The sequence below is a fragment of the Polypterus senegalus genome, chromosome 15 (genome assembly GCF_016835505.1).
Source record: "Polypterus senegalus isolate Bchr_013 chromosome 15, ASM1683550v1, whole genome shotgun sequence".
NCBI classification, from domain to species: domain Eukaryota; kingdom Metazoa; phylum Chordata; class Cladistia; order Polypteriformes; family Polypteridae; genus Polypterus; species Polypterus senegalus.
Genome location: NC_053168.1, coordinates 2,625,381 through 2,652,863, shown reverse-complemented (window position 1 = coordinate 2,652,863; position 27,483 = coordinate 2,625,381). Strand labels below are relative to the sequence as shown.

The following is a 27,483-nucleotide window of genomic DNA, read 5'->3' as shown; positions in this document are numbered from 1 at the left end:
GTGGCAGAATCAGACAGCGTTTGAATTTGTAGAGCAGTAAAAAGGAAAGACGTTCTGTTCTCTTCAGCAAAGGTGGGGAGATGCGTGTGCTGCTGGCCGTGACCCCTCCGTGTCTGTGGCTGGAGTGTTGACAGTAAAATACAGTGCCCCCATAATGTTGTTTAGCCAACTGCTCCACAGTTTAAGATTACAAATCAAACACTTCAGATCTAACTTGATTAAAGTGCACATGGCAGACATTAACTTATGGGGATTTGCAGCCATTTCTGTCACTGCACACTTTCTCTACACGGTCCCCCCATTTTAGGGCAGCAATTGGCATCACAGGCGTTTGTGATTCCTCAGGTGGGTTTCATGGTTTCATAAGACCCCTCAGCTTGATTCTACCCTTTGGGGTCTGTAGTTGCCATTCTTCAACATGAGGACAAGAGCTGTGACAATGAAAGTCAAAGAAGCCACCATGAGGATGAAAAACAAGAAACCATTGGAGACATCAGTGAAACCAGAAGATGACTGAAATCAACTGTCTGGAATATCATGAAGAAGAAAGAACACACCGGTGGGCTCAGGAATCACACAGCGACTGGTAGGCCAAGGAAGACCACCACTGCTGACGACAGAAGAATCCTCACGATGGTCAAGAAAAAGACACAAAACGCCTGTCTGACAGATCAGAAGTAGTCTTCAGGGGGCCGATGTGGGTGTGTGTGTGTGTGTGTGTGAAGACTTCATGAACACAAACACAGCGGCCACACTGCAAGATGGAAACCACAAAAAAAGGAGGGCCAGTTTACAGTTTGCAAAAAAGGACGTCAAAGAGTCTGTAGAATTCTGGGAAAAGGTCTTGTGGACAAAGGTGACAAAGATGAACCTCATCAGAGTGACGGCGAGAGCAAGTGTGGACACGACAAGGAAGCGCAAAGCAGACCATCTCATCTGTTAAACATGGCGGTGCTGGGGGTGTTCTGGCTTAGGCATGTGTGGCTGGCACAGGTCCTGGCACACTTCTCTTCATTGGTGATGGAGCGACTGACAGCAGTGGCACAGTGAATCCTGAGATGTGTACAAACATCTGATCCGCTGAAGTCCGAGATAACGAGCCAGACATAGGGAGTGTAGGGAGAGGAAATGTCCGCCATAACGTGCAGTTATTAAAAAAGACCCCCTCTAGCTGCCTTGGGCATAAAGAATCTAAGACTATTGGGACCACCAAGATAAACTCTCCCATCATGCAGGCCTGCAATGGTAACAGCTGCTTAGTCAGCCTTAAAAAATGTTGTCATGTATTAATTCTGCGTGAGGTTACTTCACATAAAGTGAGGCCCAGTTACTAAAAAAGAAAATCAAACGTGAAACTTCGTAGTAGAATTCGGCAGTAAACTGTGTGCATTATGGAGTCCTTTGTTAAATGCGTTTATTCGTATATATTTTGCATATGTATTATCGTAGTATTTCTCTCTACTTACCCTTTACCTGTTTCCTCAAGGGTAAGTGTTCTCGTCAGGTTCGTTATCGGGTTGGTCTACTGTTGCACGTTAAGATGAACACACACACACACAGACCCTAACCACAACAGTGCCCCATGAATGACACACACACACACATACACAACCTGATTAACCCTTAGCACTTTAAACCACACAAGTGTTGTAGGAATAACAGCCTGTCATTCAGCACTTCAAGAGACTTCCTTATTTTCGGCACGAACAACAATACAATGTTTTAATGATATCTCAGACCTAAATATTACTTTTGGTCTACAAGAATACATTTAAACACACAAAGACTCAGCACTCTGAGCCATTTATCAGCCAAGAACACCTTCTTTATCGTATTGTCCCTAACTATTGAGTAGCGCTCTCACGCTCAGCCTTATAAACCCCGCAGCACAGAAATAATGGCAAAAATCCGGCTGTCACCAGTGGCTCAAAGAAATCTAACTTATTACTTCAATCACTCTAGACATTAAGACAAAGCATAGAAAGTTAAAATCAGCAGGGTATTTATTACAAGAAGAATAATAATACCACTGGAACAAAGAATAATAGAAAATAGGTACTGATAGGAAAGTCTGAATATATATAGTCTTTAGAAAAAGCTTACGAAAAAGTTACAGATGGCAAGGATGAATGTCCCAGGGAGGCGTTTGATTTAGCAATCGATGTTCATGATGCCTTTCTGACGACCAGGGCCGTCTTCGTCAGTTCCTCCTCTTCTTCTTCTTCTCATCTTCTCTCTTCTTCTCCCTTTGCTTCTCTCTTCTATCTCAAACCAAGGCATATTTATTATGAAATGTCATGCCTTGATTTCACAACACATTCACCTGATTGGTTGGCTGTCCAAATGATTGATGAATTAATTCACTGTCCATTTTCCCACACAACAAAACCTTTGATGTATTTTGAGGTATCAGTAGTTCTTCCTGTCCCAGGCTGTAAACCAAATTGTTGTTTCAGATGTCCATCCATAAAGTAATCAATAGCCTGAGGTATCTGCTCAGCATCCTTTCCCAGGCTGTACACCAAATTAGCACTTTTATGAACAAGTGTTATAAAAGTAAGGTGTAAGGGAAGAAAACCTGCTTTAATTTGTCTTAGTTCATCTGTTGTCTTGTCTCGAACAAAATATAATGGAAACCAAAATGTACAGATTTTATACACCATAACAGCATACACTAAGTTGCAGAGCACAAACCTTCATTTGGCCACCGGACCGTACTTTATTCTTTATTACTTTGTATTGTCTAATCTTATTTTATATTTTTCTTTTTCCTTTCTTCATCTTGTAAAGCACTTTGAGCTTCATCACTTGTATGAAAATGTGCGACAGAAATAAATGGTGGTGTTGTATTTACCACCAAAGCAAGAAGCTCGGAAGAGGGGCACATGTCTTCTTTACGTCATCTGAGTGCCCACCGAGGGTGGCGCCAACATAAAGATTTGTATGTTGAATTTGTGAGATGAACCAAAAAAAAAAAAAAGAATTTCTAAGAACTGCCCTTGTGGTGCCGATTAGGAGATAGAGTAGGCAGCCATGCCAGCCTTGTTGTCACTCTGCCTGTTTCACTGCACCTCTAAACCCTTTAAGTATTGTAAATGAAAACTTTCTGGGTATTGATTTGTTAGTTTTATATTGGATATTCCTGATCACTGGGAAACTGCCCGGCTATTTATGACTTGCAAAGTTTAGGTTCTTAAATCCAGAGAGTGCCTAGTGGAGGGCTTGAGTCCATTTGATCATAAAGCAAATCATGAAAGACGTTCTATTTGTTGACTTTTTCTGAATTTGTTGCTGAAGACAATTCTAATAACAAAGCCCCGGAAACAAAATGGGAGGAAAGGCCACCATCAGACCTTTAAGAGATGCCAGCCTGCGGGTTTTAATTTTGTTTTTCTTTTAGTTGAAGCCCAGGGAGCTGATCCTTTGAAGTCCAAACATCAGTTGGACATGGAGCGGGCCTACTTCCTGGTCACACAGGCCTTTGACGAAGATGAGAAGGGCAACAATGAAGAAGCCATTGAGCTGTACACACAAGCAGTGGAGCTGTGCATACAAACGGTAGGCGGCTGCATATCTTCTGTGTGTGTCTGTGTGTGTCTGTGTTTGTGTGTGTTCACTCAGTAATGGGATGCCATTCTGCACGGGGACTCTTCCTGCCTTGCACCCAGTGGTTTCTGGGATAGACCCCTGGGACTTGATTTAACGATACGTTTGTCTCCCACTTTTCTTTTAGTAACGTTCATGTGAGAAATATGCTTGAAGGGAAACAAAAGCGTTTACTTTTTTATTATATGTCCATTGCTATTTGTCTCTTTGTGCCTCCATTGTCACTATGATAATAATAATAAAAATCCTCTTCTTGGGTCCCAGTACAGTACCAGTTTTCAAATTGGATTATAACGTTTAAGGACCCCTGCCCAATATATACAGAAACTTACCCCAATGTAGATTAGATAAACATCATTAATCCCACGGAGAAATTCAAATGCATACAGAAGCGGAAACCTAAAAAACAAAGATACAGACTCACGGGACAAATAATACAATTAATAAATAAATAAATAAACGTAACAAGTACATTGGGTGGAAGCTTTGAATTACCTGAAAGCAGTAGACAGAAAAGACCCCCAGAGGTGCATTTTAGTGATTTCATCAATATCAGCAGGCTTACGTTCTGATTACCGAATCCAATTTAATGCACAGCCCTTATTAATGCACTTTATGAAAGTTACAGACGAACAGATCTTACACGAGTCACTGCTCCTTATTTTATACCAGCCGTCCCCCGCGGCTCTGCCCACTTAGTAGTGAAACAGGACGGTTAGGATGGCCCCGCCCGGCTCCCCACTCCTGAGGTCACGCTTCCCGCTCCCCTCTGTCTCGGATTAGCGCGAATACATCACTCCTGCAAGCGAACCATGATACTTAGTGTGAAATGTGTTGTTACGGTACGTTAAAAATACTGAATGGATAAACAGGTGGGCAAATCTTTTGTCATGCAGAGAATCAGGATGATTTTTCAAGGGGATTGAATTCTTTTGCATGCCACTGTAACCTTAGAGGCTTAGCGCCATTCATTAGCTTGTGAAGCCTCAGAGGCCAGGTGGCTTAACTGAACGTGTGTTACGTTTAATTCGGAACTGAGATGTAAGCAGAATGTTCACCGATTATGAATATTCAAACTGTGACCCTCTAAGACTGATTCTCCGGTGTGTGCTCACCATTACAGTGTTAATAGTCTCGATAAGCAGAATCAAAGATCAGACGTGGCATGCAGTAATTAACAATTTATTAACTAGCAAAGTCAAAGTTATGTACAGTGAAAGGAATAATATCATTGTAGAAATACAGCAAATGGTGAATAATGATGAAGAACACTGGGTGATTGTCCTAGGATCTTCCAGACTGGGTCCTTGGCCTTTTTGTATTCTGCCAGGCTCCCCACTCCTGATGTCACGCTTCCCCCTCTCCTTGGCCCACAGCCTCTGTCTCTTGGATTAGTGCGAATATATCGCTCATGCAAATGAACAATGATACTTGGCGCAACAAGAGAAGTCGCAAAATCGACTGAAATGTTCAAGCAAATTCTTGCAAAAAAAAAACCTGATATAAATCCGTTAAGTGGTTCTTTCGTTCGCTAGCTAAGCGGAGGTAAGCTATACACCCCGAGGCTGGCGTGTGAGTGAGTTGGGCTCCGCCCCGCTGCGTCTCTCAATTTCGTGCAAATAAATTGGTGCTGCAGGCAAACTACGACACTTAGCATGACGAGAGAAGTCACAAAATCAACTGGAATGTTCAAGCAAATTCTAGAAAAAAAAAAAACCTGATATAAATCCGTTAAGTGGTTCTCTCGTTCGCTAGATAAGTGGATGTCAGGTTTGCACTCCGAGGCTGGCGCGTGAGTGAGGACTCCCCACTCCTGACGTCACACTTCCAACTCCCATTGGCCTGTAGCCTCCAGCAAATGAATGATGAGCGCGATGAGAGAAGTCATAAAATCAAATTATAGAAAAAAAAAGTAATAATGTGTTAAGCAGTTCTCTCATGAAAAGCAGACAGACAGACAGACAGGATTTTTTATATATAGTGTGGTGGGTGGCCGGGACAGCCCTTCTACATATGTTCCGGGAGAGCAACCATAGACTCCTCAGTACCTCTCCTGGGATGCTTGGTGGCAGCCTCCCTGGCTGACGATGGTGCCTCAGTTTCCCGCAGGGCACCATGGGTCTGTTGGGATCTGGGGTTGCCGCCTGGGGGTGCTGCATGGGTCCCTGAGCCGACTTGGACAACTCTACAGCGGGTGGGCTATAAAAAGGGCCAGCAACCACCACTCGGGAGCCAGAATTGGGAGGAAGAGGGCGAGGTTGCCAAGGAGGAGTGGTGGTGCCAAATGGGAGTGTTGTGGTGATTTGATTAAAGTGCTCTGGGACCGTGCTGTGGCTGGATGGTTCACGGGGAAGACGTGCCCTCCAGCTGAAGAAAAATAAAGGCTTTTGTTGGATTTTACACATGCCTCCGTGTGAGTCTGTGCCGAGTCAGGTGCTATATAGCTCCTTTTATCACAGTCGAGATATTCAGTTCATTTCATTTCAGTTTATTTCTTATTTTTGTATAGCTCCCTTCACTGAGTGCTGTAACAAGTTTACAGGTAAACACAAAGTATGATAACATAGAGTAACACGCGCACCTCAGACAGGCACATATAAACACACAAGACGATGCGTTCTTATGGCTTTCAACGCCAGTTGGGAAAGGAGAATAAAAACCTCTGTTTGACGTTCATTTGGATAAAACAAGCATGTGGGCCGGTGCTGTCTGGCTGATCTCGGCCTTCAATGATGCAGGTTAGGGTTGGAGTTTTTTGTGTGTCTTTTGATACTGTAGTGTGTTGCTGCTTCGGCCATTTCTAACGCAGAAAGCCTGTGCTCTGCTCACACTACAGACGAGTACTGCTGCTTTAGCACAAACAGAACTCATTTCATCATTAATAAGCACCCAGTTCTTATAAAACCTCTGCTGGACACGAGTGTTAATAATGGGTCACAGCGCTCATCCTCTGCAGTGTTGTTTTATGGTGTGCTTTTGATGCTCATCAACGTGGGAGTTTTGTGAGGTTTTTTCTTTTTTTGCTGATCCCCTTTTCCAAAGGTGGTCACGTGGAACTTTCTTTAGGGAGTCAAGTGGCAAGAATTGTGGAAGAAGAAATGCGAGAAAAAGGCGAATACCAACTGCCTTTTACTTCCAGGCAGTGTGCTACCCTGGTGACACTTCACTTGCTACATCAGTTATTTGTGCAGCACATTTTCATTTGTGATTATGATGATCAGCATTCTACTCTGGTAGGCAGACCTAGTCAGGCATTTTGTTTTTTTTACTTAAAAGAAATATTTATATTCGCTAATTCTTACAAAGCTGTTGCGCTAATGTTTCCCCATTTCCCCTAAATGATGCACTGTGTTACAGGATAATTATTTGTTGATTATTTAATTATTTATTTATTTGTCGTCTTTTTTTTCTGTCCTCGCGGCCACCTAACCTCACCTTTTTACTTTCTTGTATATAAAGTATAGGGAAAGTATTGGAATCGTCCAAAAATTCAATGTCGTGATTTTGGAATTCTGTCTGCCTGTGTGTATAAACATGATAACCTGAGTTTGCTTTCACTGTGGTCAACCAAATTCTGGATGCATGTATGCGGTACAAAACGTACATCTCTATCAACTTCTGAGCGATTTTCGTTAACCGGCAGTGGTACTTTACCTTTTATTCATGCAGCTGCAGAGTTGGATTTCTTCAACTTTACTTTTATAATAATTGTTTAATACAGTCATCCCTCACCTATCGCAGGGGTTGCGTTCCAGAACTCCACCGGTAAAGGTGAAAATCCGCGAAGTAAAAACTGGTTATTTTTATATATTTTAAGCCCTTATAAACTCTTCCACACTCTTAGAAACTTTTCCCACACAGTGATACAGCATAAACCCTTTGTGTTCTCTTATTCGTCTGCAAGAAAATGCACAAAAGTTAACTCTTTACACAGCGAAACACGTTGAACTTAACTGCGTGCTCTGATTGGGTAGGTTCTCAGCCATCCGCCAATAGCGTCCCTTGTATGAAACCAACTGAGGAAGCATGTACCAGAAATAAAAAGACCCATCGTTCACAGAAACCCACGGAGCAGCAAAAAATCCTCATTATATATTTAGATATGCTTACATATAAAATCCGCGATAGAGTGAAGCCGCAAAAGTCGAAGCTCGTTATAGCGAGGGATTACTGTATATTATTAATATGATTTGATTTGTTGTTGATGGTTCTTTAATGTACATATAATACAGGGTGGCGCTCAAAAAGCCGAACCATCTCCGACTCTAACATCGATGTACGTTTCTTAGCCCGTACTCGAATCAAAAGATATCCAATACAAAAATCTGTACTTACTGGTTGGATGAGGTGTTGGAAATGAATTCCTTGTGCGTCAATACTCTTTTCTGCACGCCGCACCATATTGTCATAGATGCGATGCAGCTCAGCCGTTTCAGGTTTTCCAGTTTCACTCTGAATGTCGTCCTTCAGTTCCTCTAATGTCTTTTGGATTATTGACATACACTTTTCCCTTCAGATTGCCCCACAGGTAAAACTCGCAAGTGGAAAGGTCTGGTGATCTTGGTGGCGACAAACCTTTGCTGACAGTTCGTTCCTCTGTGAAGACGTTGTGATTTCAAGAAAGTGACTCGCGAGGTGTGTGACATGTTGCTCCATCCTGTTGAAAGACGGCATACCCACCGGCTTACAGCTCCCTTACTAATGCACAGTTGGGGCTGCTGACCCCATTGCGATCACGACGGCACCCGCCTTTATAATAGCTCGAGCCAGCCAGGCGGAGACAGTTCAGTTTTTCATGCGCCACCCTTTATAAAAATATAATCCTTGTCTTGCGGTTTACTCCTCAAATATCCGTCCCCATATTTGAGTTTACGAGAAAGTCACAGGGAGACCACTTCTAATTTTTCTTTGTTTCATTCTGTATAATTATTATTGCCTAATCTGGTTTGCTTGTGTTTTATATGACCTTCCTTTTTATTTCATCTAGTTAAGCACTTTCAGCTCATGTGCTACATAAATAAATAAAAGCTCTTGTTGTTGTTACTTTTCAGGCTAATGAAGCCACAGACTCAGCCTTCCAGATGAAGTTAAAGCAGTTGGCTCGTCAAGCTCTGGACAGGTTGGTTGTTCCCTGTGCATCGGTGAATATCCAGAATAAGCCAGGCAGCCTTGTCTGGAGTGTTTCTGCCATTGACAAATGTGGATTGTGTGTGTGGCCGGGCCGTAAATCAAGAATCTAAAATGACAATTGCATATACAAGGAGAAGTACGTACTACTTAGAAGGGGATAGTTAGCTGTGTGTGGCTCTTAATAGTTTTGAAACATCATGTAGCTCAGTTTCTTTCAGTTTTTGTCCCCTTCAATGATTCATTAATTTCCTGAATTCTGAATGACACGCATACAAAGGCCACAAAGCAAGAGCCATCTGTGCACAGGTCATCACCACACACAGTCACAGGTCCAGGCTAACGTTTACTCCTCTTAATACGATGGTCTGAAACCACAGCGTCGGGTTGTTTGGGTTTTTTCTTTTTACATTTTTTGGTCACTGCGGTGGGCTGGCGCCCTGCCCGGGGTTTGTTTCCTGCCTTGCATCCTGTGCTGGTTGGGATTGGCTCCAGCAGACCCCTGTGGCCCTGTAGTTAGGATATAGCGAGTTGGATGCTGGATGGATGGATTTTTTTGTCAATGTAGTTATTTAGCTCAGGTGAACAAGGCCAGACTGAAGCCATTTTGAGTTTTTATATCCATGGTATTTACGTGATCTTTTACAATTCCAGATCCAGTACAGCTGTGTCTTTAAAGCCACAGCCTTATTAGACTCCAATTTTAGTTACGCAGTGGAGAAGTAAAGCAGACAGGATACAGCGGACCACTAGTTGGAGTGCCACAGCAAAGGGTCTGAATACTTCAGTACGAGAGCGAGAGTTCACTTTTTATATTTTTAATACATTTGAAAACCTTTTTATAAGCATCATTGCACTTTGCCGTTCTGGGTTATTGAGTGTAGAGCAATGGGCAAAAGTGGCAAATCCATCGATCCATCCATCCATCCATTATCCAACCCGCTATATCCTAACTACAGGGTCATGGGGGTCTGCTGGAGCCAATAAAAATGGCAAATGAAATCTACAATAGAGTAAAGTATGAAAAAAGTCAAGGGGTTTGCAGACTTTCTGAATCCACAAAGTATGACTTAGATTTAGATTTTAGATATACTTTATTTGCCCCCAAGGGGAAACTAAAACTTTAGTGAAGCTCAAGAAGAAAACAAAATGTATTTTTAATATATACATATACGTATTGTGAAAGGCACTATATTGGCACCCGACCCGGCACAGAGAGACAGGGAGGTATGCGTAAAAATACAACAAATATTTATTTTTCTTCAGCTGGGGGGACACATCTTCCCCGTGCCCCTCAGCCACAACACAGTCCCTGTGTTCACAAGCATAATGGTCTTCATCACCACTCCTCTCGGGAAGCATTGTCCTCCTCCTTCCGACTCTGGCTGCTGATGGTGGCTGCTGGCTCCCTTTTATAGCCCACCTGGAAGTGCTTCAGGTGATTAGTGACCTAGATCCTGCTGCACTTCCGGGTGGGCTGCATTCCCGCCCACACAGGCTCAGGAAGCCATGCAGCTCCCCCTGGCGGTGGCCACAGTCCCCATCAGGGCTGAGCTCAGGAGTCCAATATCTGTGGCCCCGATGCAACATGGGGGGGTCGCCACCTTACGTTCCGGGGGATGTAGTGTGCCGCCCATGGCTGTTCCCCTGGACCAATTGTCGAAGGAGCGTCCCGGCTGGGCATGGAATCCGGCCGTCTGCCAGCCACAATATACAGTATCTCATAAAAGTGAGTACACCCCTCACTTTTTTGTAACTATTTTATTCTGTCTTTTCATGGGACAACACTGAAGATATGACACTTTGATCCAATGTCAAGTAGTCCGTGTACAGCTTGTATCACAATGCAAATCTGCTGTCCCCTCAAGATAACTCAACACACAGCCATTAACGTCTGAACTGCTGGCAGCAAAAGTGAGTCCACCCCAAGTGAAAAATGTCCAAATTGTGCCCGATTAGCCATTTTCACTCCCCGGTGTCATGTGACTCGTTAGTGTTACAAGGTCTCAGGTGTGTTAAGTTTGGTGTTATTGCTCTCACACTCTCTCATACTGGTCACTGGAAGTTCAACATGGCACCCCATGGCAAAGAACTCTCTGAGGATCTGAACAAAAGAATTGTTGCTCTCCATAAAGATGGCTGAGGCCATAAGAAGATTTCCAACACCCTGAAACTGAGCTGCAGCACGGTGGCCAAGACCACACAGCGACAGGTTTAACAGGACAGGTTCCACTCAGAACAGGCCTCGCTATGGTCGACCAAAGGAGATGAGTGCATGTGCTCAGCGTCATATCCATACTGTAGACGTATGAGTGCTGCCATCATTGCTGCAGAGGTTGAAGGGGTGGGGGGTCAGCCTGGCAGTGCTCAGACCATATGCCCGCCGCACACTGCATCAAATTGGTCTGCATGGCTGTCGTCCCAGAAGGAAGCACCTTCTAAAGATGATGCACAAGAAACCAAGCAAACAGACTAAGGACATGGATTACTGGAACCATGTCCTGTGGTCTGAGGAGACCAAGATCAACTTACTTGGTTCAGATGGTGTCAAGCGTGTGTGGCGCAACCAGGTTGAGGAGTACAAAGACAAGTGTGACTTGCCTACAGTCAAGTGTGGTGGTGGGAGTCTCATGGTTTGGAGCTGCGTGAGTGCTGCCAGCACTGGGGAGCTACAGTTCATTGAGGGAACCATGAATGCCAACATATACTGTGACATACTAAAGCAGAGCGTGATCGCCTCCCTTCAGAATCTGGGCCGCAGGGCAGTATGCCAACATGATAACGACCCAAACACACCTGAGAGTAAAGGTGCTGGACTGGCCAAGCAGGTCTCCAGAACTGAACCCTATCCTCAAATGGAAGGTGAAGGAGCGCAAGGTCTCTAACATCCACCAGCGGAAGAGGATTCCAGTGGCAACCTGTGAAGCTCGTGTGAACTCCATGCCCAAGAGAGTTATGGCAGTGCTGTGAAAATAATGGTGGGCGGCCACACAAAATATTGACACTTTGGGCACACTTTGGACATTTTTCACTTTGGGGTGGACTCACTTTTATTGCCAGCAGTTTAGACATTAATGGCTATGTGTTGAGTTATTTTGAGGGGACAGCAAATTTGCATTGTTATACAAGCTGTACACGGACTACTTGACATTGGATCAAAGTGTCATATCTTCAGTGTTGTCCCATGAAAAGATAGAATCAAATATTTACAAAAATGGGAGGGGTGGACTCACTTTTATGAGATACTGTATATACATACAAACACACACACACGCATATAGTGGAAACGAGACAAATCTGAGATCCTAAAGTGTTGATGCTGTAAGGCGTACCCGCATATTTAATTCTTAGTCATTTTCTAACCCACTTATTCCTGAACAGGGTCGTGGACTCGCCTGCCTGCCTGCCTGCCTGCCTGCCGCCTCATTTGTTGACTCTGATTTTCGAGGGTCCCTCTGTAGGTTGATCCTTTTCATTTCCATCCTTTCGTTCCTCACAATTTACCATATCAGTACAGACGGCCAGCAGGATGTTTATTCCTTTGAGATCTGATGAGTTTTCAAAGTGTTCCTTTCATTTTTTTGTTGTCTTTGAATACAGAGGGTCCAGCTTGCTGGGTCCACAAACGGAAGTCGCCGTTCAGAAGTCTGTTCCATCCAAGCAGTCTCTCAAAGATGAGGACTGGCCCTGCGGGTCTGTTTTTTACATTCACTTTCACTTCAGCTCGGAGTTCAGTCGACTTTGCAGTTTACCTGCTTGACCCCAAGTCCGATTGCTGTGGTAGCGTATTTTAAATCTGCTGAAAATCATCATTATTTTTATTTATTTATCTTTTTCTTTTTCCTTTTGTTCGTGTAAAATAATATTTGGTTTGTGTATTCAGTTGTCACATACTCACTTCCATTCTTTTTGTAACGTAAACTTGCCTGAGTACAGGTTTGGAGGGATTACACTTACTAATGTACTCTAATGTTAAATTATTGAAACCATTTCATATTTACACACAGAAACACGTAGTAAAAGTGAGCTATTTCAACAATTAACATGAAAAATCCCTGACCACGTAAAGTGCATTAAAATATAATTGGTGTGGCCATTTGACAGCAGAGGAGTGGAAAACAAAAATTCCAGTTAACTGCCTTCCAGTTCAGTAAAGTCACAAAGTCAAGCAAAGCTTCACTTGATTACTTATAAGCCAAGGAAGACTAGGAGTGGCTTCAGGACAACTCTGTGAATGTCCTCGAGTGGCCCAGACTTGAATCCGATTCAACATCTCTGGAGAGATCTTAAAATGGCTGTGCACCGACGCTTCCCATCCAACCTGATGGAGCTTGAGAGGTGCTGCAAAGAGGAATGGGCGACACTGGCCAAGGATAGGTGTGCCAAGCTTGTGGCATCATATTCAAAAAGACTTGAGGCTGGAATTGCTGCCAAAGGTGCATCGACAAAGTATTGAGCAAAGGCTGTGAATACTTATGGACATGGGATTTATCAGTTTTGTTATTTTTAATAAATTTGCAAAAACCTCAAGTAAACTTTTTTCACGTTGTCATTATGGGGTGTTGTGTGTAGAATTCTGAGGAAAAAAATGAATTGAATCCATTTTGGAATTAAGGCTGTAACATAACAAAATGTGGAAAAAGTGATGCGCTGTGAATACTTTCCGAATGCACTGTATATGATATTTAATGAGTATTTGCTTTGGAAATCCTGTTTTATAGATGATAATATCCTCTTGGGTTCATCAGACTCTTTATCTTTGATTCGAGCCAAAGTAGTTTTGCAGCTGAGAGGGTGCTGTGGTCAGAATCAGAGTAAGCCGCTCCCTCCAGACCTGGAACAGAACACTTTGTGCCCTTCAGTTAGGTAGTAGGGCTGTGCTGATGATCATATAATTACGTAATTGCTGATCATAGAAGATCGTTGTCCTTTTGAGATGTGTTCTGCCTCCATGTATTCAATTCAAACTCTTCTCCTGTCTGGCTGTCGCTGTCTTATCTGTGCATTACTGTCTTTGCCGCAAAAACTAATTAGACCAACTTCCAAAGTTCCTGCTCACTTAATGTTCATTTATCCAAATATGTAAAGCGTTCTGTGACCTCCGAGGTTGGGTTGGAAGCTTGTGCTGATGGCGCTTACAGAGGGGTGAACAAAAATATGGATTTTGTCACCAAACCCAATAAAACTTTACCCATATGGGCACATTGCAGCCTTTAACCTGTTGGTAAAGAAAATTTGAATAATTTGAACAAACTTATCAGCCCCGTATGCTTTAAAAAGGGTAGCCAGCAAAGCAACTAATACAACAAACCTGAAGAATAACCTGAGAAATGGTCATCCAGCTTAATTGTACTCAACATTGAGGCCTCGGCCACAGTGAGATCTTCAGGCAGGTCGGGCCCAGCAAGGCTGCTGGAAGTTTCAGATCCTTTTGCTCGAGTGTTGTAATGTGATTATGAAAACAAGAGATGGCGACAGCTTACTGAGAGGGTGGGTGGGTATTTAGCAGTGGAAATGCTCCCTTTACTCAAGATGGGAGAAAAATGCTTCATTTTATTTTTTGTTTGTTATTTCCACATTTCTTTTTTATCCGGGGGCATCAACCCCAGAATTAGAAGTGTCTAACCGTTATCATGTCCTGGCCGAGCTGGACGGTGACTCTGATAATTCTGAGGTGGTAGGCAGGGTTGAGGAGCCCCAACGGGCCACCTCAAAACCAGTTCCCAAAAAGAGAGAGGTAGTGATAGTTGGGGACTCAATCATTAGGGGGATTGAAGCGCAGGTGTGCTCCAGAGAGAGAGAGTCTCGTATGGTGTGTTGCCTTCCGGGAGCACAGGTGGGAGACCTCCCTGGAAGGGTGGATAGGCTCTTGGCCAGAGCGGGGGTGGATCCAGTTGTCATTGTCCACGTTGGAACAAATGACATACATAAGGGTAGTCTGTCAGTTCTGCGATCCAAATTCAAAGAGTTAGGTACCAAGCTGAGGAGCAGAACTGACAAGGTAGTCTTCTCCGAAGTTCTGCCTGTGCCACGCGCCAGTCCAGGTAAGATTGAGGAGATTAGAAGGCTTAACGCGTGGCTCAAATCTTGGTGCAGGGTAGAAGGGTATAGGTTTATGGGGCATTGGGACTCCTTTTGGAACAGATGGGACCTGTTCCGCCGCGACGGGTTACATCTGAACCGGAGGGGCACCAATGTATTGTGAAGGCGTATGTGTAGGCTAGCCGAGGATTGTTTAAACTAGGGAATGGGGGGCAGGGAGTTTAGGACAGGCCAGATTTAGATCTATACATGGAAGAACAAACAATGGTGTAGAAATAAAAATGCATAGTAATGTAAATTTTAAGCAAACACGTAAAGATAGAAGGATTAACACATTAAAAATAGCTTGCCTTAATGCTAGAAGTATCAAAAATAAGGTAAGTGAGTTGGAGTTGTATGTAGCAGAGCATAATTATGATATTATAGCAATAACGGAAACCTGGCTAAATAACAAAGATGGGGATGAGTGTAACATAGAGGGATACACATTTTTAGGAAGGATAGACAGAACAGAAAAGGAGGTGGGGTTGCTGTTTATGCCAAACAGGAATTAAATGTAAGTCATCTTCAGTTGGATGATGAGCCCCATCTTAGTGAGGACATGTGGCTTCGCCTGGAAAATATTAGGGAAAAGGTCTCATTTTAGGAGTGTGTTATAGACCACCCAATTCAGACAGTAATTTCAACACACATCTTTTAGTAATATCAAAAGGCAAGTTTACAGAGGGATATTATAGTCATGGGGGACTTTAATTATCCAAATATTAACTGGGATAACCTTACAGATGGAGGAGCACAAGAGCAGGAGTTTTAGAAGTAATCAGCGACTGTTTTTTAAAACAGCATGTTAAAGCACCAACAAGGGGTGAAGCCTGTCTGGATTTAGTATTCTGTAATAATCAGGATAGAATTGAGGGTGTAGAGGTGATTGAACCACTAGGGTCAAGTGACCATAATGTAATACAATTCTCAGTATTTTGTAAGAGTACAGATGCAAAGACTAAAATTGTTAAGTTGAACTTTAGTAGGGCTAATTTTGAGCAGATGCGACAAAGTCTAAGTAGGATAGACTGGGATAAGCTTTTAAATGTGGAGACAGTCGAGGAGCAGTGGAACAGGTTTAAAAACATGTAATGCAGGACAGATACATACCTAAATTTGGAAGTAATAGGAAACTAAAAAACTCCACGATGGATTAATAAAGATTTAAAAAAGAAGTTGCAAAGGAAAAATCTGCTGTATAAGGCATATAAGACTAATGACTGCAAAGAGAACCGTAGCGCGTATGAGAACATGAGGGCAACAATTAAGAAGGATATCAGAGAGGCTAAAAGACAGTTGGAGAGGAATATAGCAGATAAGGAAGAAGACCCCAAGAGATTCTTTCAGTATTTTAGTAGTAAAAGAACAGTTAAGGAGGAGGTCAAGTGCATCAGGAATAGTAAAGGGAATTAAAAGATACAGACAATGAAATAGCAGATGCCCTAAACTTACATTTTTCTGAGGTGTTTACAAGTGAGCAAGTGGATAACCTGCCAGAGGTAAACACAACTACTAAGGAGGTACTGAGGGATTTGGAAATTGTAGAGGGAGAAGTGCTGCTCAGATTAAATAAGATGAAATCAAACAAATCACCAGGCCCAGATAATATTTATCCTCGTGTTCTTAAGGAGGCTAGTGAGTACATATATAAACCCTTGACACATATTTTTAGGAAGTCACTGTGCACTGGAGAGATTCCAAAGGACTGGAAAATGGCAAATATCATCCCATTATATAAAAAGGGTGACAGGGCAGATCCAAGCAACTATAGGCCAGTAAGCTTAACAAGCATCACAGGAAAATTAATGGAAGGAATTATTAAGGATAAGATTGAGCAACACATGACAAGGACAGGAGTTATTCTGAACAGTCAGCATGGGTTCAGAAGGGGGAGGTCGTGTTTTACTAACATGTTGGAATTCTATGAGGAGGCAACAAAAGGATACGATCAAAGTGGAGCTTATGATATTATTTATCTGGACTTTCAGAAAGCATTTGATAAGGTGCCACATGAGAGGTTGGGCATCAAGTTAAAAGAAGTGGGAGTTCAGGGTGATGTTTTTAGATGGGTGCAGAATTGGCTCAGACACAGGAAGCAGAGGGTGATGGTGCGAGGAACCTCATCAGAACTGGCGATGTTAAGAGTGGTGTTCCACAGGGGTCAGTGCTAGGGCGCTGCTATTTTTAATATATATAAATGATTTAGATAGGAATATAAGTAACAAGCTGGTTAAGTTTGCAGATGATACCAAGATAGGTGGATTAGCAGATAATTTGGAATCCGTTATATCATTACAGAAGGACTTGGATAGCATACAGGCTTGGGCAGATTTGTGGCAGATGAAATTTAATGTCAGTAAATGTAAAACGTGTGGAATACAAGTCACAGGAGGTTATGCTCAACCTTTATAATGCACTGGTGAGGCCTCATCTTGAGTACTGTGTGCAGTTTTGGCCTCCAGGCTACAAAAAGGACATAGCAGCACTAGAAAAGGTCCAGAGAAGAGCGACTAGGCTGATTCAGGGCTACAGGGGTTGAATTATGAGGAAAGATTAATAGAGCTGAGCCTTTACAGTTTAATCAAAAGAAGATTAAGAGGTGACATGATTGAAGTGTTTAAAATTATGAAGGGAATTAGTACAGTGGATCGAGATGGTGACTTTAAAATGAGCTCATCAAGAACATGGGGACACAGTTGGAAACTTGTTAAGGGTAAATTTCGCACAAACATTAGGAAGTTTTTCTTTACACAAAGAACGATAGACACTTGGAATAAGCGACCAAGTAGTGTGGTAGACAGTAAGACGTTAGGGACTTTCAAAACTCAACTTGATGTTTTCTTGGAGGAAACAAGTGGAGAGGACTGGCGAGCTTTGTTGGGCTGAATGGCCTGTTCTCGTCTAGATTGTTCTAATTCTAATTCTAATTTATGATCTTTTATTGAATTTATTAAAGCTTATAACGTTCCATACAATCGAGTCAAACTAAACAAACCTCCACTCATGAGAAAGAGAGGAAGGCCAACAACCTGAGCAAAACTGTTAAGAGTTGTAAAGAGAGAAAGGAGTCTTGCTCCCCAAAATGAATGCTTATTGTAAAATGTTATTGATGAGGCCCTGCCAGGCTCTTAAAAACGTTCTACACAGATCCTCTACGTGAGAATTTGATTTTTTCCAATTTCAAATCGTATAGGACATCAGTTACCCACTGACTTAAGAGAGGTGAGTTAGAATTCTTCCAAATGAGTGAGACAAGTCTACATGCCAATAGTGAAGTAAAGGCCATGACCGTTTGTTTGTCCTTCTCCACTTGAAGCCCCTCTGGGAGCCCACCAAACACAGCTGTTAATGGATGAAGAGGGATTGGGACACCAAGGCCGTCTGTTAGGCATTTAAAGATTTTGGTCCAGAATGATGCTAATTTGGTACACGCCACCCAAAACATGTGGCCAAATGAGGCTGGAGCTCGATTGCAACGTTTGCAGTTTGGCTCTCACCGGAAACATTTTGGACAATTTTAAACAAGAGAGATGTGCTCGATAAAAGATTTTCAGTTGAATAATTAAATGTTTTGCACATATGGACCTCGAATGAATTCTGTGCATGGCTGCCTTCCACTCCTGTTCTGAGATGTTGAGTGAGAGATCCTTTTCCCACTGAACTCTGAGATCTTTAAAATGTTTTTATACTGTATATCATAGAAATGCTGCTTGAGTCCCCCAGACTGATCAATATCTCTTCTGGAATAGAAATAGGTGGGAGGTGAGGATAACTGGGCAGGTTTCGTTTAGCAAAGTTTCTAATTTGGAGATAATGGAAACATTAGGTTGATGGGAGATTAAATTTGGAGTGTAATTGTTCATAGGATGAGAAGACATTATTTATATACAATTCTCTTAATGTTTTAACCCCAGACGTTTTCCAAACATTAAAAACTGTTTAAGTCTGAGGGGTGGAAAAAGGTGGTTATCATGTAGAGGTGCCAGAGATAAAATATTCTCTAATGTGAAGTGGTTCCTACATTGGGTCCATATTCTGAGTGAGCGATGCACTGTTGGGTTGTTAGTATATTGATGATAACTTGTACTTCTTGGGGAACAAAGCAAGAAATATAAAGACGTGCTGCAGGATTTCATTTCTATTACGGACCAAGCCTGCATCTGTTCATCTATCTGTGTCCATGTCCAGGTTTTTATAGCTTGTGTGATTGCCGCCCAGTAATAAAATTGAAGTTATTTCCCAATTTCAATTGTGCAGTGAAAAGAACTGAATACATTTTATACTTTCTGTCAGTTTTCACTTTGATTGTTTCTGCTTTATTTCAGAGCAGAGATTCTTAAGGATTCCATGTCTAAACCAGTTCAGAAGGAAAAACCATCTTTGCAGAAAACTTCGAATCCAGGCCGAATCTTTCAGCCCTTGGGACCGGACTTCTCTTTGCAAGATAAAGCGCAGCCAGTGTTTCCCGTCCAGTCCAGCAAACCACAAGGGCAGAAGTACACATCTGAGGAGATTGAAGTTTTAAGGTACCATAAATGGCAGATCGGGTACAGAGCTCTCAAATCTACGATTGTGTCACAAGCAGCGCACTCATGTGTGTCACCTCTCCAGCCTCACGGGTTGGTTTTGGACCGCAGTGTTTTCTTATTGAAGGTAGTAAGTTCTCATGTGCCCTGTAAACCCTGATCGTATCCTTTTGGTGCCCCCTCATAGAATTGTAGCAATTCTCATCTGAATCCATGCTGACTGCTCACTAACACTCCTGTTCTTGTCATGTGATGCCCAATCGTTTTCTTCATAGTTACTTCATTTGTTTAATTGACGTCTGATGCACCTTAGGCGTACTGGCCTGTAGTTACTTAGATCTGCACGTTGACTCCTTTTAGATGACAGGATAAAATTTGATAACTTCCAGCCCTTTGGAATTTCCTCAGTGTGCTGTAAAGTTTGAAAAACAAATGTCATATGGGCTGGAGATGGTGGCACAGGAGACAGAGCTGGAGGTGGCAGAGTTAAAGATGTTAAGATTTGCATTGGGTGTGACGAGGATGGACAGGATTAGAAATGAGGACATTTGAGTGTCAGCTCAAGTGGGACGGTTGAGAGACAAAGTCAGAGAGGCGAGATTGCGTTGGTTTGGACATGTGCAGAGGAAAGATGGTGGGTAGACTTGGAGAAGGGTGCTAAGGATAGAGCTGCCCGGGAAGAGTAAAAGATGAAGGCCAAAGAGGAGGTTTATGGATGTGGTGACCGAGGACGTGCAGGTGATGGGGGTGACAGAACAAGATGAAGAAATCAGGACGATTTGTAAGAAGATGATCCACCATGACGACCCCTAACGGGAACAGCCGAGAGAAGAAGAAGGAGGAAACCAATTGGATCCTTCATTAGTGGGAACAGATTCTTATACTGTATTTATCACGGAGTAAAGACATCAACATGCAGTCAAACCCACCAGTTCACTTTCACAGGCCCTGTGGGCACAATAATAATTCTTTGCCTTTATATAACGCTCTTCTCTCTACTCAAAGCGCTCAGCAATTGCAGGTTAAGGACCTTGCTCAAGGGCCCAACAGAGCAGAGTCCCTTTTAGCATTTACGGGATTCGAACCGGCAACCTTCCGACTGCCAGTGCAGATCTAGCCTCAGAGCCACCACTCTGCCTACATCCCACCTCCAGGCCTAAACCACCTCATCTTCTTCCTCTTGATATCCCTCATGAAGCAGTGATTCTACTCACAGGCCTTCCCACAATGCCTTCCTCCTCAGAATGTCAATAACTGTTGGCCTGATAGATCAAATTGCTTCTGTGCACAAAGTCAGAGAGGTGAGACGGCGTTGGTTTGGACATGTGCAGAGGAAAGATGGTGGGTAGACTTGGAGAAGGGTGCTAAGGATAGAGCTGCCAGGGAAGAGTAAAAGATGAAGGCCAAAGAAGAGGTTAGTGGATGTGGTGACAGAGGACATGCAGGTGATGGGTGTGACAGAGCAAGATGACAAGGGCAGGAAGAGATGGAAGAAGATGATCTGCTGTAGCGACCCCTAACGAGAGCAGCCAAAAGAAGAAGAAAATGTGCCAAAGGTTTATATCTGCAGTCTTTTACATTCTTAAGCACTCGAGGTTAAATTTGGTCAGCCTCTGGGGATTTATTAGATTTTGACTTTTCTAATGTAAGCCGTATTTTTTCCTTTACAATTTCCAAATTACTCTTTTGGCAGACCCTGTTACAGCTGGGAGCCTGACCACTTCTTCACACGTGAAGAATTAAGTTTAGAGCATTCTCTCTTTCCGTGTTCTGCGTATTTTATTTTGCCCCTTACTGTTCCCGATACACTTTAGCTCCTTTTTTAACTGTTGTTCTGCTGCTAAAATACTGAAATTCAAGCACTTTGAAAAATCCCCTTTTTTGATGAGCCATTGTAGCATTTAAAGCTGTACCGACAGTGTCATTTACTGATAGTTTTATGTCACTGCTGTCTAAAGGTGACATGAACAAGTCAATCAGACTGAAGCAGAGCTCTTTTAACAGCACTCAACTTATACAGATGTCGGCACATTTGTTAATATCCATACAGCTCATTGAAAAAAAAAAGCCATCTGCCTCCTGAAAAGCGATTGTCCCCTGTACACCTGCATGCCTTTGAGACGTCATCGAGTAAAGCAGAGCTGGTGCGACAAGAGATCAAGTGTTGGTTATTCTACAAAGACAAAGGCCACATCAGTTGGTGTCCCTAGGAAAATAATTGGACTTGAGTGATGTTTCAGACTCGCTGTTTTCTTTATTTAGTGTCACACACGTCTCCAGTCGTGCAATCAGTCATTGAGCCGATTTAAATGGAGAGAAGTCGTCACTCTGCTGTGTGATGTCATCGTGTGTCCCCCACCGAACATGGACCAGAGAAAGCAAAGCAGAGAGTTGTCTGAGGAGATCAGAAAGAAACTGACTGACAGACCAGGCATAGTAAAGGCAAAGGCTAGAAGACCACCATCTCCAAGCAGCTTGACATTCCTGTGACAACAACTACAAATATTATGAAGATGTTGAAGGTCCCTGGGACTGCAGCCAACCTCCCAAGAGGAAAAAGGGATAGAAGGATATAGAGAATGGCAGACAAAACGCCAAGGAGAACCTCCAAAGAGACACAAGCTGACCTCCAAGGTCAGGGTCCATCAGTGTCTGATCACACCATCCATTGCTTTTGTGAGTTGCAGTGGGCTCCATGAAGTGGAAAGAAAACCATAAAAAATACTGACTGGAAGTTTCTAAAACGCTTATTTAACGCATATTGATGCCTCTGGGAGAATGTCCTCTGGACAGATAAGACAAACAAATGGAGCTTTTTGGCAGGTTACATCACCTCTAAGTATGGACGAAGAAATGAAGTTTTCAAAGAAAAGAACATCACTGTGAAACATGGAGGTTGCTTGTGTTATTTTGGGGCTGCTTTGCTGTGTTTGTTACGAGGTGCCTCGAGTCTGTGCGGGGAACAATGAAATCTCAAGACTATCGAGACATTCTGGAGCCAAATGTCCTGCCCAGTTTCTAGAAAGCTCAGCCTCAGTCACAGGTCACGGTCTCCCTATCAGGAAAAGGAGCTTAAAGTACCAGAGAATGGCTGAGAACAAAACATTGGATTATTTTGAAGTTGCCATAATTTCCATAAAAGATTCATATGAGTCATACAAGGAGTTTCTCTGTCTTGTTGTAACATCACCAGCTGAGTACAAACATTTCAGAAATGGTTAGGAGGGCTCAGGTCATCGATGGAATCTACAGTTGTGGCCCCAAGTGTTGGTTTGCACAAAGTCTGGTGCTTCAGTGTTTTTAGATCTTTGTGTCAGATGTTTCTCTGGTAGACTGAAGTAGAATGACAAGCAGTTCAGAAGTTTCAAAGGCTTTGATTGACAGTTCCATGGAGTTTTTGCACAGAGTCCATATTTGTAGTGTTGGCCCTTCTTTCATTTTCAAGACCTCTGCAATTCACCCTTGCATACTGTCTGTCCATCAACTTCTAGGCCAAATCCTGACTGATCTTTCATAATCAATGCTTGGAGTTTGTCCGACTTGGTGGGTTTTTGTTTGTCCCGGTGCTTGCTGGACTTTCTTGGAATCCCTGAAGCCTTGATCCTCTCTCCTGGAAGTTCTTGATGGTTTGATAAATGGTTGATTTAGGTGCCATCTTATTAGCAGCAATATCCTTGCCTGTGAATCCCTTTTTGCGCGAAGCATTGATGACTGCACGCGTTTCCTCGCAGGTAACCATAGTTAACGGAGGAAGAACAAAGATTTCAAGCACCGTCCTCCTTTAAAAGCATCCAGTCTGCTATGCAAACTCCATCAGCGTGACATTGTGATCTCAGGCCTTGTCCTCATTGACACTCTCACCTGAGTTAACGAGAGGACCTCTGAAATGGCATCAGCAGGTCCTTTTGTGGCAGGGCTGACAGGCAGTGGAAGTTTGTTTTTTGGGATGAAGTTAATTTTCATGGCAAAGAAGGGACTTAACAATTAATTGCAACTCATCTGATCCCTTACTTCAGAACATTCTGGAGTCGATGCAAATTGCCATCATAAAAATAGAGGCAGCCCCGTGACCCAATCTCAGATAAGTGGTAGACAATGGATGGATGGAAAATGGAGGCAGCAGACTTTGTGAGAATGAATATTTGTGTCCTTCTCAAAACTTTTGGCCACGGCTGTCAACATTCAAGTATTTTACCGGCAGTGGACGAGCTCCACCAACACAAGACTTTCCTCGGAGACTTCTAGAGCCTGTGCTCCTGACATTGAATTCCTGGGATCTGACAACTGGTCGTTAATCTGCTTCAGAGTCGATGAAAGAGTGGAAAATCTGAATTTATGTACCTTCATAAAACAGAACAACAGGTCAGCAAATTATTACCTGATGAGCTGTGAATACGAGTGTAGAACCGACCTTCTTAAGGCCAGATCTTCTATTGCGAATTCTCCGAGTATGTAGGTTATAAGGCCAATAAGTGACTGCAGCCACCTGTCATGTACACTTGTGAGTGGCTGTTGTACCTCTGCCTATATTGTTGGTTTTAAGAATGTCACTCAGTCAGTCAGTCATTATCCATCCTGCTATATCCTAACACAGGGTCACGGAGAGCCAATCCCAGCCAACACAGGGCACAAGACAGGAAACAAACCCTGAGCAGGGTGCCAGCCCACCGCAGGACACACACACTAAGCACACGCTAGGGACAATTTTGGATCACCAGTTTGACTGTGGGAGGAAACCCATGCAGACCCGGGGATACTCCATGCAGGGAGGACCCGGGAAGTGAACCCAGGTCTCCTTACTGCGAGGCGGCAGCGCTACCACTCCCGGCTACACCTCTGTGCCGCCCTGTTTTAAGAATGTAAAGTTTGATAATATCTGCTGAAAGTGGAAAATCACCCTTGTTCCAAAAATATGTGGTCCACTACTTCATGGACCCAATTCAATGATTATCCATCCATCCAATATCCAACCCGCTATATATCCTAACTACTGGGTCACGGGGGTCTGCTGGTGCCAATCCCAGCCAACACAGAGCGCAAGGCAGGAAACAAACCCCAGGCAGGGCACCAGCCCACCACAGTCAATGACTACCTCTCCTGACTAATCCTGTCCTTACCAAACACTTTGGTGCAGTCCAGCTCAGGTTGACAGAACGTTCTAAAAATGTTTGAACACCTTTATGGACATCTCTTCCTGTGTGGCTGAACCTCATGTCATCTTACTTACGCTCGAGAGAACTCAGAAGAAAATAAAAAGCTAGAAGGGCCGTGATCTTTAGAAAATGTAATCAAAATTCCAGCTGACGTAGAGTAAGCCGGGTGGCCACTCTGTAAGGCACAGATGCAGGTTGGTGTGCGTGACTGAGATGGAGTCATCTTGTGCAGAGTATGTCAGGTTTGATTTTGTTCCACTCAAAGGCCAAGCAGCCGTGTTGGCAGCTCACAATCCAAATTTCTAGACTTCACTCCAGCTTATTCCGTCACAAATAATACAAATTTGATTGAGTGTTTTACTGTTGATGTCGAACATCCAGCTTTCCGTTGACTGATTTGGTGCTGATTTCACATTTTGCCCGCCTGGTTAAGTTGATCCCAGTGATGGCTTTGCTGTTTATTTTGGAGCTCGGCAGATTCATTCACCAGATTAGTAGGAAAATGTGATGAGAGCTGTGTGGCTACAAAGTGCGACTTTCAAAGATAAAAATAACCAAATGTGAAAGCTAATTTGCAAGCTGTGCTTGACGGTCCATTCTTACAAACTACAATAAGTTAATACTTAACTTGAGTTATGTTATCACTGCTAAAATTTCATTACTCTTCAAATTTAACTGGTGTTTGCTTTATTTACAGGAAAACTTCAAAGATTAATGGAATAGAGTACGTTCCATTTATGAGTGTTGATCTGAAGGAGCGTTTTGCCTTTCCTGTACCGTTTTCGTAAGTTCTCTTAACAGTTTATGGACATTTGCATTTCAAATATTTTTTCTTTTAACGTACTCTTTATCTTTGCTTTCATACACATACAGTCATATAAAAAGTTTGGGAACCCCTCTCAGCCTGCATAATAATTGACTCTCCTTTTAACAAAAAAGATAACAGTGGTATGTCTTTCATTTCCTAGCTACATCTGAGCACTGCAGTGTTTTCCGAACAAAGATTTTTAGTGACGCAGTATTTTAGTTGTATACAATTAAATCAAAAAGTGGCTGTGCAAAAATGTGGGTCCCCTTGTCATTGTGCTGATTTGAATGCCTGTCGCTGCTCAATGCTGATTACTTGGTATGATGAGCTCGTTAAGCCTTGAACTTCATAGACAGGAGTGTCCAATCATGAGTGGTCAAAGGTATTTAAGGTGGTCAATCGCAAGTTGTGCTTCCTTCCCTCTGACTCTCCTCTGAAGAGTGGCAGACAGCATGGGATCCTCAAAGCAACTCTCCAAAGATCTGAAAACAAAGATTGTTGAGTCTCCTGGTTTAGGGGAAGGCTACAAAAAGAGATATCAGAGGTTTAAACTGTCAGTTCAACTGTAAGGAATGTGATCAGGAAATGGAAGGCCACAGGCACAGTTGCTGTTAAACCAACCCAGCAGGTCTGGCAGGCCAAGAAAAATACAGGAGCGGCATATGAAGAGGCAGGATTGTGAGAATGGTGACAGACAACCACAGATCACCTCCAAAGACCTGCAAAAACATCTCGCTGCAGATGGTGTATCTGTACATCGTTCTACAATTCAGCGCAATTTACACAAAGAACATCTGTATGGCAGGGTGATGAGAAAGAAGCCCTTTCTGCACTCGCACCACAAACAGATTTGCTTGTTGTATGCCAAAGCTCATTTAGACAAGCCAGATTAATTTGGGAACAAAGTGCTTTGGACTGATGAGACAAAAATGGAGTTATTTGGTCAGAACAAAAAGCGCTTTGCATGGCGGAAGAAGAACACCGCATTCCAAGAAAAACACCTGCTACCTCCTGTCAAATTTGGTGGAGGTCCCATCATGCTGTGGGGCTGTGTGTCTAGTTCAGGGACTGGGGTCCTTGTTAAAGTCGAGGGTCGGATGAATTCAACCCAATATCAACAAATTCTTCGGGATAATGTTCAAGCATCTGTCACAAAGTTGAAGTTACTCAGGGGTTGGATATTCCAACAAGACAATGACCCAAAACACAGTTGTGTTACAATGTTCTGGAATGGCCGTCACAGACTTGAATATCATTGAAAATCTATGGGATGGTCTGAAGCAGGCTGTCCATCAAATTGAACTGAACTGGAGAGATTTTGTATGAAGAATGGTCAGAAATACCTCCACCCAGAATCCAGACACTCATCAAAGGCTGTAGGAGGACAACGTCTAGAGCAGGGGTGTCGAACTCCAGGCCTGGAGGGCCGCAGTGGCTGCAGGTTTTCAATCTAACCCTTTTCCTAATCAGCGAGCAGTTTTCACTGCTAATTCACTCCTTAATTTTAATAGCCCTGTTTTGGAGGATTCAGTCCTCTGAATTGATTTCTTTCTTCATTAAATGACAGCCAAACAGAAATGATGATGTGAAATGAGCCAGCAGATGACCAGCTAAACTGGGATTTCAAACTCCAACCAATCTCTTAATGAGAAGCTGATTCTTGCTGTTAATTAAACCCATTATTTAATTCCCTGGCCTGTTGCTGCTCTCATTCTGCCACTACAGACATTTCCAAAACTGTTGATTTTTCTGTTTTTTCTAAGAACACCGTCCAAATGTTTTGGTGACCTGAGAGATCAACCTTACAGAGACCTTCACCTTTCTTAATTTTTAGATATTGTGTGATGGGCACAGTTGAGCTCGCTTTGTGTCTCATTTTTGTTTGGCTGCTAATTAAGGAAAAAAGAGACATCTAAAAGGGGCCTGATTCAAGTTAATTAAAACTAAGGCTAAAGAAGTTAATTAACTGCCAAAACTGGTCACTAATGAGGAAGATGGTTAGAATGAAATCCTGCAGCCACTGCGGCCCACCAGGACTGGAGTTCGACATCTGTGGTCTAGAGGCTCAAAGGAGCAAAAGGAGGCTCAACTAAATATTGACGTCATATCTCTGTTGGGTGCCGACATTTATGCACCTGTCTAATTTTGTTATGATGCATATCTTCTGTTAATCCACTAG

The 27,483-nt window shown here is 42.9% G+C and overlaps 1 protein-coding gene across 1 annotated transcript in view; it reads left to right on the top strand.

Moving 5' to 3' along the window:
- capn7 (calpain 7) overlaps positions 1-27,483 on the top strand; it is a 105,858-nt gene that overhangs the window by 9,492 nt on the left and 68,883 nt on the right. The window contains exons 3-6 of the mRNA XM_039737641.1: positions 3,401-3,558; positions 8,658-8,725; positions 19,143-19,343; positions 25,194-25,280. Of these exons, the coding sequence (XP_039593575.1) occupies positions 3,401-3,558; positions 8,658-8,725; positions 19,143-19,343; positions 25,194-25,280 (514 nt within the window). The remainder of the gene's footprint in view (positions 1-3,400; positions 3,559-8,657; positions 8,726-19,142; positions 19,344-25,193; positions 25,281-27,483) is intronic.